Source organism: Heterocephalus glaber, unplaced genomic scaffold (assembly GCF_053883595.1).
Source record: "Heterocephalus glaber isolate CG9 unplaced genomic scaffold, H.glaber_assembly_v1.0 deba00001429, whole genome shotgun sequence".
NCBI classification, from domain to species: Eukaryota; Metazoa; Chordata; class Mammalia; order Rodentia; family Bathyergidae; genus Heterocephalus; species Heterocephalus glaber.
The window spans coordinates 3182642-3194525 of record NW_028258294.1 but is presented as its reverse complement, the minus strand read 5'-3'; the positions used below and the strand labels follow the sequence as shown (position 1 = coordinate 3194525).

Sequence of the window (11884 nt, the reverse complement as noted above, 5' to 3'; positions counted from 1 at the left end):
ATTCTCTGTCCCTTTCTGGCAGTTTGATTTTACAGACCTCTTCTCCAATCCACCTTACTAGCTTTTGTATTTTTTTTTTTTCCGGTACCGGAGATCAAACTCAGGAGCTTGCATTAGCGCCACTGAGCTACATCCCGGCCCCTAGCTTTTGGCTTTTTTAATGGCATGATTTATGCTTCCTCAAAGGGTGAATTTTTGTTCTGTGAATTATGGTTTCTTTTGCAGTTCCAGTGCAGTGAATCCAGCTTCCTCTGTGATGAATATGTCCCAGGAAAATACAAGGAAAGCACCTTTGTCTCCAGCCAAGGTAGATTGAGGCCAAACTTCAAAAATCTGATTTTTAATTGGAATGTTATTTTTCTCATTTTGTCAAAGTACTATGGAATAAAGAGAATTTTGTCATACTTTTTTTTTTTGCTACCAGATACAGATAATTTTTACTATTTAGTTTAAGAAGTCACACCTGTGGTGGATAAGGTTAATGAATACTATGTTCATAGCTGAAGACCCGGATTTCTTGCCCAAGAGAGTAAAATCTGAAGCTATTTAGTGCTGACAGTAAACATAGATATTCAGTCTTATATTAATAAACATCTGTCATTAGAATTGACTAACCATGAAGCACCTCAGGATAACTGAAGTATCTTCTAAGTCATTCGGAAAGGTCACTCACAATTTTATTTCAAACAGCTGTGATCTAGCACAAATAGCATCTGATGTCATAGAAAGAACATTGGTGGAAATCTGATCTGATTAAAGATAAAGGTTTGCTCTGACCATGACCAGGTCTTTAGTATGTCCAAGGTCACATTTACTCACCTTTAAAATGTGGAGTTTTTACTTGAATGACTTTTTGATCTTACTTGGTAAGTTTCTGGCATTGGGTATATATTATGTAATTGTGCTTATTTATTTTATGATTGAAGCTATGGTGAATGGTTAAATTTCAAAAATTTATTACAATAAAAGACCCATTACTTTTAGTACTCCTCAAAATACTCCCCCTCGCTTCCAACAAACTTTTCCCATCTTTCTTGCTGCTTTCTGAAGCAGTTTTGATGGTCCTCTTTTATGAGTGTCTTTAGCTGTTCTGGGCTGTTTCAGTCTCCTGAATCAATTCAAAATGTTTACCTTTCACAGTCATTTGACTTTGGGGGAAAAGCCAGTTATCACAGGTGCCAAATAAGATGAGTAAGGTGGATGAAGACACATCATAATATTTTTATGAACCTGCTTTTCCCTTGGATGGCACTCAGCATCCACATTCACTGTATATTTTTATCACACCTCATAAAGACATGAACTGCTTGAGAAAGAAGCAAGAACAATGGGATAAGTTTGTTTGAAGTGAGGGGGAGTATTTTGATGGGAAATAATGCCATTGTGTCTTTTACTGTAACAATTTTTAAAATTTAAACATTCCTTGTGTACTTTGATCACCCCTTGTATGGTAATTCTGTGTCTTTGAAATTAATCAGGTTTTTTCAAACATGCCAGATTATAAAATTGATTGGGTAAAACTATCATATATTGGTGATAATAAACATTTGCTAACATTGAATTGCTTTTATGACATTTAAACTAAGTTAAACAATATTTTTCCTTAGCAAAGGAAGAATCCATTTAACAGCTCCAAGTTGCCAGAAGATCACTTATCTCAACAAACCAAAAATGAGCAGTCAGAAAATGGAAGCACTGGTTTACTTCAGATTTCAAAAGAGGGTAAATACTATTTTTATGGACTAGATATTTTTATCTTTGTTATCTATGGACTAGGAAAACTTCCCAGAGACCCTTTCACATAAGTAACTTCCCAAAGAAAGTGGAAAGTCATGATGGTTTTCCCATTCTGCTTGTGCCTGTTGGTTTCCTCCCTCCCCTGAGGGAAAGGAGGAAGAAATTTTAGTCACTGGAAGTTCACGTAAACCAATCTTGGAGATGCCACTTATGTGTGACCTCATCAGTGGATTGGGAAATTTTTTGACCAAAAACACTAATTTCACATAACAGAATTTGCCTACCAATAGGTTGCCTCAAGACAAAAAGGCCACTTGACTACCTTATGATCTTCTAATCTGTAATTATCAGCTCAGAATTTTACTGTTCTTATATAACATTAAAAGGAAGTACTAGAAAATTCAATCTCTTCCAAAGTAATTGTTAGAAGATTCCACCTGCATTAAAGATTAGTCAATGGGTAAAAACAATTTAACAGATGGATAGTGGAGCTAAGGGTTTCAAGTAGCTTGCGTGCGTGTGTGTGTGGGAGGGTGTGTGGGTGTGTGTGTGTGTGTGTGGTGGTACTATGGATTACTCAAGGCTTTCTTACTAAGCTACACCTCTTGACCTTTTTTAAAAAATTTATTTTATTTTATTTTAATAGGATCTTGTTAAGTTCCTAGGTCATCCAGGCCGGGCTCAAACTTTGAGTCCTCCTGCCTTAGCCTCCCAGAGTGCTGGGATGATAGGCATGCACCCATGCCTGACCAACTAACTGGTTTAAATGTGGTTGTTTTTTTTTTGGGTGCTGGGGATCGAACTTGGGTCCTTGTGCCTGTGCAGCAGGCGGCGAAACCACTGAGCTAAATCCCCGGCCCTTAAATGTGTTTTTTATTGGGCATACATTATAGCACAGAAAATATTTTGTTGGAAAAATGACTGGACTGTGTTACCTGTTTGGTTTTGTTTTTTTTTAACTTTTGCCAAAACATTTTTTTGTTTTAGATATTGGAATTTTTTTTTAATTGAGTTACCTTTTCTGATTTAAATACATGAATTTTTAAAGGGACTTCTGTGGGGGTTTTTTCATACCTCTTTTGACAAATTTTCTTTCTAATCTTTAAAAAACTTTTTATATTGATTATAAAATTCCACAAAGTATATAAAGCTTGGTAATCTTAAATGTGCAGTTTATGTGCTGTACAATGAAATTCATCAATTTTTAACAGACTTTATTTTTTAGAGCATTGGTTCACAACATTGAGCAGATGGTTCACATATTACCCAGATATACCTTATTCCCATACATGCATCGTTTCCCTATTGTCAACATCTCCCACCAGTCTGGTGTGTTTGTTATAACTGACTAACTACTTTGAAGTTAATAGTTTACATCAGGGATCATTCTTAGCATTGTATGTGCTGTAGATTTTGACAAATAATACGTATCCACCATGATAGTGTCAAACACCATGATTTCATTGCCCTAAATATCCTCTGTGCTACAATGGATGAATTTTCATAGGCTTTGGGGACATTAGGTGTGTACTTCTGCTACTTGATTGCCTTCCATATGTTAATACTTTTTACTAAATATAGGCTAAGCTTGTAAGTATTTTAAATTGTAGAGTTGCTTTCTATTTGATATATTACCTGATATGTTTTAATTTTCAGATGAATTGTCAGAGTCAAAAGAAAGGTCATCTACCCAAGATATGTCAAGCCAGAACTTAGAGAAATCAAAGCAGATTGTGCCAGCAGATCCTGCAAATGGATCCCAAATCAAGGCTCCAATCCCCAAAGCCAGAAAATTGATTTACAAATCAAATGATGTAAAGCAAGATGATAACCAGTCTTTTCTTAGACAAAGGATAGATTCCCTGAATGCCAGGGGGGCTCCTAGGGGGATCCTCAAACGAAACTCCAGTTCCAGTAGCACAGACTCTGAAACTCTTCGTTTCAATCACAACTTTGAACCCAAAAGCAAAACCGTGTCACCTGGAGTTACCATCCATGAGAGAATTTCTGAGAAGGAGCATTCTTTAGAAGATGACCCTTCCCCAAACTCACTGGAGCCATTAAAGCATGTGAGATTCTCTGCAGTAAAAGATGAACTTCCTCAGAGTCCTGGGCGAATCTGTGGCCGGGAAGTGGGAGAATTTAGTGTTTTAGAGCCTGACAGTTTGAAGACTGGAACAGAAGATTCAGGGAACATAGATGAGCTTTGGGATGACCCCAAACCCCCCCAGTACAAAAAGCCTCTGCCTTTTCATCAGTCAGCCTCAAGTCCAAGTGCATCAAAAAATGAAACATATCTCCCAGTGACTTCTGGTTCTGTTCCAAATGATGGGCTCCAGTCTCTATCGGAAGTTCTAAATGCAGAACCACGGTCCACTGAGAATTCACCCACCATCATCTGTGAACACCAAGCTAAATCATCAGAATTAACAAAGCTTGAGTCAGAATTGTCCCCAAACCCTGCTGGTAAGAGAGTTATCACTACCAGATTACAAAAGCTGGCTCAGTGGGCTTGGAATGGCCAGGTCAGCCAGCCTTGTAGAAGGTCAATTTTGCCTCTCAAGCATTTCATCTAGAATTCAAACTGATACCACTGGGAAATGCATATAACTCTTAATGGGTTTAGAGGCTTTCCTCAACCACCAATATTACTGAAATAACCACTATAGCACAGTGTCCAGTCCATTATATTTAACTGCAAAAAGTGTAACCATAGCCGTTACTTAAACAAATGAGAATGTTTTGAGTTAAACCAAGGTGTATACCATAGAAGATGAATTAAAGAAATGCTAATACCTTCTCACTGAGTAAATATATTATTACCCACCAAATGTAAATTTTTTACCATTTACCAAACTTTGGTTTCTCTTCTAATTGCAAGAGAGTCTTCACTTAGCCCCAAAGAATGAAAAACTAGACTTTGAGTTCTCAATATGAAGAAGCCCTTGATTTTTGCCTGCCCGTGGTCTGAAGATATTTGTCCCTGACTCCAGAAATGTAGGTTAAGAGGCAGTGTAGGTGCTGCTTTTCCTGCTAACCAGCCCTCCCTTGAAGATCTCAACCCTCTCAGGGGATGCCTCAAACTACCTCCTCATATCTATATGATTACTTCAAATTCTTAAGTTTTTTTTTAAAAAAGAAAAAGGTCAGTCCACTTCTTAAAAGACAAAGGTCCCTTTCCTCCTTGGACATTTTAGATTATTTGAATGAAACAGAACTTTTTTAAAAAATTTAAAAATTAGCCAACACTTCTTTAAGATATAAAAGAACTCGCTGGGCATATTTTCTAATACCTATCATCCCAGGTACTCAGGAGACTGAGACAGGAGGATCAAAAGGTTTTTTTTATTCATTAATTTTATTGGTACATTTTAGGTATACAATATGATCACATTCATCATTGAGAGTTTGTACTTTTGCATGATATATCTGGGTTCTTATTTTTTCCCCATTCCCCTGCCCACCTTCAACCCCTCCACTCCTCTCTATTTACAAAGACTTTGTTTCCATTTTTCCTTTTCTCATATTTATTCCTTTCATTTCTTTCCTTTCCCCCACTCCTCCCACTTCCCCTTCCCCTTTAGACCTTTTCTTCCTATTTTGCATTATCTATTATACATTTTGGAGGATCAAAAGTTTGACGCCTGCTTGGTCAACTTAGACTGTTTCAAAATAAAAATTGAAAAAAACTAGGGGTACAGCTCAATAGTAAAGTACCACTGGATTCCACCCTAGTACCATACACACACAAAAAAGGCAACTCATACTAAAGGAGATTACTGACATTTGACCAAACATTAGAAAGTAATTGCATGATAGTTACCTAAATATTCATTCAAAGGATGAAAAAATTTAAAAAGTAATATTTCTCTATTGTAGTTGATTGAAAAGAATTGTACATTTTCCCCATTTTTGAACCCATATTTTCTCATAGACTATGATTTTGTAATTACTTATGCCTTCTAATTTTTACATTCAAACTGACCATTAAATTTGGGAACAAAACATCATCAGCTAAACCTATTTTGATGGCCTGACACCCTGCTGACCACAAGGATTGCTTATAAACAAAGTTAGCCCTTGCTTTCTGCCTTTTGGTTTACTGCAAAGATATATACAAGTAAGCACTACGACATGAAACAAAACTAGAATAACTTTGAACTCTATGTCTGTGAATCATAAAGTTTGGCTTTAGCTCTGAACATCAAGACAGTCAATATCACACTAATTTTCACACTGGGGAAAAAGAATTCCTCAGAGGAAAAAAAACATTATTGGGCATTGAATTTTTTAAATAACTGTTCCTATTTTTAAAGTAATAGCTTTTTGTAAAATATTTAAGAATGAACACAGAATTTTTAGTATATGTGCTGTTGAAGCGAGCAGAGCACACAGAATTTTTAAAAAGCTCATCTGTGATATCATTATCTATTGCAAACATTTTATTATAGAGACTTCTGAAAAATTTTAGGCATGACTACAATTTATAAATTGTTATTAAAAATTGTTACTATACTGCTGAAACTTTTTTCACTAGCAATATATCACAGACATTTTAAAAAGTTATCATTAAATAATCTGTAAACAGAATTCTTGAAGATTTATCAAAGGAACTTCACAACTATTGACATATATTTACTAATGCAATATATAATTAAGAAAGGAAGCCAATATCTACTATGTGTCAATTATTGTACAAACTTTTTAATTTATAGATTTATCAAGGGCTGATATTTGAAATTAAACATAGAATTTTATTAACTAGCATTTTTTTTGTGCATTTGGAATGTGGCTGATTTCATAAAATTCAGCTCACACACAGTTCTTTGTTTTGTTTTGCCTTATATGTTTTTTGAGACAGGATTTTCCTGTGTAGTTCAGGCTGGCCTCAAACTCACAACAATCCTCCTGCCTCAGGCTCCTGAGTGCTGGGATTGTAAGGTGTGTGCCACCACACCCAGCTTCACACAAGTTTTAGGAACATCCCTGTATATGCTTTGTATTGCTTATCATTATAAGGAAGAAAAGAAATGCTGAAACATTTGAATTTTAACTAAATGCCTATAAAATCTAGCAAAATAGCTAAGTTCCCTCATCAAAGTGTACTATGTGCCCTCTGATGAAGGTTCAGGAGCATTTTGCTTCTTTATTTTATTTTATTTTTTTGTGGTACCAGAGATGGAACTCAGGACCTTGCGCTTGTGAGGCAGGCACAGTGCTACTGAGCTAAATCCCTGGCCCTACTTTCTTGATAGCTTAGAAAGAATGTAAATATCCTTCTCTAGCCTCTTAGCCTTTAGTTAGCTGAGGTTATGGGGCAAGTAGAGATCATTCTTTGTCAGTCCTCAATTTATTTGGCTCCTAGAAATAACTTCTGACTTAGAAATGATAGAAAGGAAAAGGGGCATAATGGAGAAGCCTATTGAGATCAGGGTTCTTAAACGCCAGTGTGCAAAACAATCACTAGAACAGCAGCCTTGTCTTCAGAGATTCTGGTTCAGAATTCAGTACTAAAGCAATGAATATGTTTTCAGGAATGCAAATTGTTCTCTTTCAGATATTCTGCAGGGAATTTCTTGTTCAGTCTTACTTGATAGTTGGTTTTCTAATTCCTGAAATCACTTGAATCTGTGCTTCTCAAAATTGGATATAAGCCCCTTCTCATGTTTCTGACAGTGTGCCAGAGGGTTAGTGAAGTCATAAAATCAGCATGGTGTACCTTCTTAGAGTGTCACTTCTATACAAAGATTTGAGAGTAAGATCAAATTAATATTTATAATGTAACATGGAGCAGAATATAAAATTCACATGAATTTTTTAAATAAACCAAGGACTTCAAAGAAATTTTTCAGTTAAGTCCATACACTATAGTCCACAGGTCTACATTTGCCTTCCTTTACTGTCATAGGGCACCTTAACTAGAATGACCAACCCCTGAAAGATGTAGAAAGTGCAAATAAAAAAATACCTTTTTCAAAAGAGAATATAAGTGATTGAAAAATAATCTTTAAGCATTCTCTTATTTAGAAAAGCATTTCTGTGTTGCAGATGAATTGTCTCATTGTGTTGAGCCTGAGCCATCTCAGGTGCCAGACTGCAGTTCTAGAGACCATCAGCAAGGTAAGCCCCCTCTTCTCATGACTCCAAAAGCTAAGACATCCTCATGCTGTGGTCCATGTGTCACTGAGATAAGGAAGACAACTGATGATTCCATATCTAAAGTCCTAGACTGGTTTAACCGAAGTTCTTACTCAGATGACAGTAAGTCATCCCTCCAACATCCCCAAGGAATAGAGCCCAAAGAAAAAATAGACTCAAAGTCACAAGTTCCTATTGCCTTTGTAACAGATGACACAAGTCTAAAAGAAAATGGCTCAAAAGCCCTGTCACCTACCAAAGTTAAACTGAAGCCTGTAAGATCTGATTTGACATTTCAAGTAGAAAGAAAGAAGCTGCTTTTTGAAGAGTTCCAAGATAATGATGCAAATATCATATCCAAATATATGAATTTGTCTCAAGAAGACACCTCAAAAGAAGGTCTGGGTGTACTGCAACCACTTGAAAGCTATCGTGCTTTAAGTCAAGAGAATAAAAATATGGACTATAGCCAAGGTTCAAAAAGCATAGGAAAAGGAAATGGGGTACCTCACTCAACCAGTAACTACTTCTACAATGTTCTCGAAGGATCTGATATAGAAGTCCAAGTTCCATACAACACTAAGAATATTGGCAACTTTGGTAAAGATGAACCCAAGCTTCTTGATCATGAAAAAAATAAAGGAAACTCAGAAGTCAGTTTTGACTCAACAGTTGTCCAAGAGTCAAATTTGAAAGACAACATGAAAGCAGAGAGAAAGGGCAAAGAGGAAAATACTTCCATTCTGGAAACTTCCTTAGAGACAGAGAATAGTGAGTTGCTACCTAGGGCTGCCGACAATAGATCTTGGAAGAAGCCTGAGGTCCAGCTCCATCAGGAAGCTGGTGAGGTTCCCAAGAACCAAGTGGAAAGAGAGAAATACAAAAGAGTGAGGGAAAGAATATCCTTTTGGGAAGGGGAGAGAGAAGCTGCTGCTAAATTAACTCATAAAGAACCCACATCTTCAGGTAGCCAGGAACAACCTTCTGCTAAAGCACTGCAGCCTGAGATGTCACAGGGTGTATCCATGGACAGTTTATCGACAGGCCAGAATGAATTTACTCAAGTCATTGCCAAACTAGTGGTCCTTGATGAAAATGATCAAGCATCCCATCTCCCCAGTTTTTACTCCTCAAATAAACCTAAAGAGATCAGGCCCCAAATATCATCAGGTCCATCCAAAAACTGTTCTTCAACTGACCAATCAGATAAAGTGCCTCTGTTTCATAATGAAATAAATGAACATATAAAAAGATGGCCAGTGGAAGACAGTTTGCATTCTAAAAGAGACATTACTTTACCAGTACTGCAACATCCATCAAATATTGAGAGTGAAAAGTGTACTTCTTTGAAGAAAGACAAATTTCTAATTGGTGAATCAAGTGCCAACTTCAAAGTTATGTCCTTAAAAGAAAGAATGGATGAACCCTATACAGAACACGTCTATCATTACTCTCAGTTTGAGAATTTGAAAAAGTTTTGGAACTTAGGAACTAATTCAAACAGTAAGGATAATTATGAGGTGGATACTACAAGCCCCAAAACTCCTGTGGCTTTTAATAGCCCAAAACACAAGAAATTAAGTGACACTAAATCATCAGGAAAAAATACCCATAAAACAGAGGCACTTCTAAGCCAAAGAAACATGGCAGGAGAAGAAATGGAGAAATTAAACACAAAGGGCATATTCCAGGTGCTACCAGATGACACCACATTTACTTTAGAATCATCCAGAAAGTTCACTCATCAATTGGCAGGGAATGACTCATCAAAGAAAAATTGGGAAAAGAATATGGAATGGTTTGTTACTCCAGTGCTTAAGGAAGAAAAACATTGTTCAGATGAAGAGATTCAAGAATCTATAGTGAAAACAAGTATTGTGTCTAAAGACTACAAAGATACTTTTAATGACAGCTTACAGAAGCTCCTTTCAGAAGCTTCGTTGCTAGTAATCCAACCTTCTGGTGGAAAAGTTTGTGGAAAGCAACTACTTGAACCAGGTGTTTCTGAAGATAGGAAATGGGTTCAAAAGACAGACTTTTCTGATAATGTACAAGAAGCCAAAGGACCTACAGAGATCCCTAATGAGCATGCAGACAAAGCAATAGTACCAAGTCTAGACAAGCTCCTTAAAGAAGCAACTGGAACTTCACATTCTTCCTTGCAAACTAAGATGGAACCTGTTACCACTACAACCAACTTGCAGCCTAATGAAAAGGAGATAAAAGAAAATCACAACACTTTATTCTATCAGAGAGAAATAACACTTCCTTTTCCAGAGGGTGATAAAACTTCAGGAAATGTAGCTCTCACCCAGAAAGCTGAAAGTGATGAATACCAGTTAAACAAAGAGAATTTGTTTCAGATGACTGCAGAAGGTTCTTCTGCACTGGCCCAGCCTTCACATCTTCATGGAAGAGGTTCTTTTGAGGATGTGGCCAACTTTCCACAAGATATGACTTTTTCCAGGGATGCTCATCTTGCTCACCAAGATAAGGCATTGTCTTCTCAAAGGGAAATTTCAGAGACCATGAAGAGAGTCATTCTTCCACCCAAACTGTCACTGAATGATGTAAATGATACATTACAGAGGCTCCTTAGAGAAGTTTCCTTGAGTTATCCATCTGGGAGGGAAATAGGTCCTGGAGATATGAAAGCAGATTTTTCTGAAGGAGTGCAAACAGCAAGTAACCCTCCAAATCCTCTGGAAGTGATTCCACCAGGGACTGCAGTGGATACCATTGTTCCAGACAGGAAGGATTTTCATACCTTCACTGTACTTCCTGATGAAGCTCATGAAGATGGATCACATTTAGCTCCCCAAATGTTTCCATCAGAACAGCTCATTAACTCATCTGTTTCCATTGTGGCTCAGTGTGGCAAAGAGCAACCTCAGGAAGTAGCAGAAATTGTGAGGGAAACAATTATTCAGCCAAAATCAGAGTACCTCAAATTCAGTATTCACTTAGAAAACCTACTTGAGGAAACACTACAAACCACCCCCTCAAAATATGGAAAGGATACAGGAACCCTTTCTCTATCAGAGTTTATAGGGAGTACTGAGGAACCCAAGCAAGCTGCTTCTGAATTCCATCCTGAGGAAATACAAGAAACAATAGAAAAGGCTGAGGCTCTGTTAATAACTGAGAGTGCTTTTGATACTGGGTTTGAGAAACTTCTTAAAGAAATATCTGAGGTTCCTCTTTATCAGTTCCAGGTGTCAATGAAGGAAGAAACTCCTGAGAAAGAGTCCTCAGGGTCAGAGCAAGCTAGCTTCTCTGACACAATGCCCCATTTTTACTGGGCAACCTTGGGGAGCTTGGAAACAAAGGATAAAAGTGGTTTGAAATCTCAGGTCAACCAGTGTGATAAGGTGTTGGGAGGAGATGAAGCTGTGACTGATTTATTAGTAGATCTTTGTGGTTCCACAAGTAGTAGGGTTGAGATCTCTGGAACTCCACAACTTTATGTGGATCATGAAATAGAAACCAGGGACAGTGAAAGAGATATCACAGAGGGACAAGGGGATTTTCAGAAACCTGACTTTGAAGAGGCTCCTGAAGCAATTGATGTCTTCAAAAATAAGCAACCTATTCTCCTGACAAACAAAAAAAACCCTACAAAAATAAGTAAAGTTGAATTGATGCTAGCATCATCATATAAGAGACAAGACAAAGAACAAGAAAAAGAAGGTTTCTCTGATTCTGATTTTTCAGATGGAAACACCAGTTCTAATGCAGAAAGTTCGAGAAATACCTCCAGTGAGCATTTTATAATTTTTAACCCATAATGAGTCTGTTTTATGGAATGCTGATGCAAGGATGATTTTTTTTTCTAACTGGGATTAATTTAATAGTCCCAAATGGTGCTAAATTCTTTTTGGGACTTCAGTTCTCCCAAACTTTTCATAATAAAAAAATTCACATATTCTGTATTCAAATAATTCACATAGAAACAGCTTTTTGGAAGGCTGTGTTCTAGGGTCTAACCCTGTTTCTCATTTATCTATAG

The 11884-nt window shown here is 37.0% G+C and overlaps 1 protein-coding gene across 20 annotated transcripts in view; it reads left to right on the top strand.

Annotated features, from left to right (window-relative positions):
* Positions 1 to 11884, top strand: part of Sytl2 (synaptotagmin like 2) — a 122452-nt gene that overhangs the window by 80867 nt on the left and 29701 nt on the right. For 12 of the 20 annotated variants that reach the window (XM_087212085.1, XM_087212082.1, XM_087212087.1 and 9 more), the window contains 4 exons: positions 226 to 307; positions 1608 to 1722; positions 3394 to 4203; positions 7786 to 11634. In XM_087212085.1, the coding sequence (XP_087068211.1) occupies positions 226 to 307; positions 1608 to 1722; positions 3394 to 4203; positions 7786 to 11634 (4856 nt within the window). The remainder of the gene's footprint in view (positions 1 to 225; positions 308 to 1607; positions 1723 to 3393; positions 4204 to 7785; positions 11635 to 11884) is intronic. The other 8 variants (XM_087212094.1, XM_087212095.1, XM_087212090.1 and 5 more) reach the window with 2 other exon arrangements.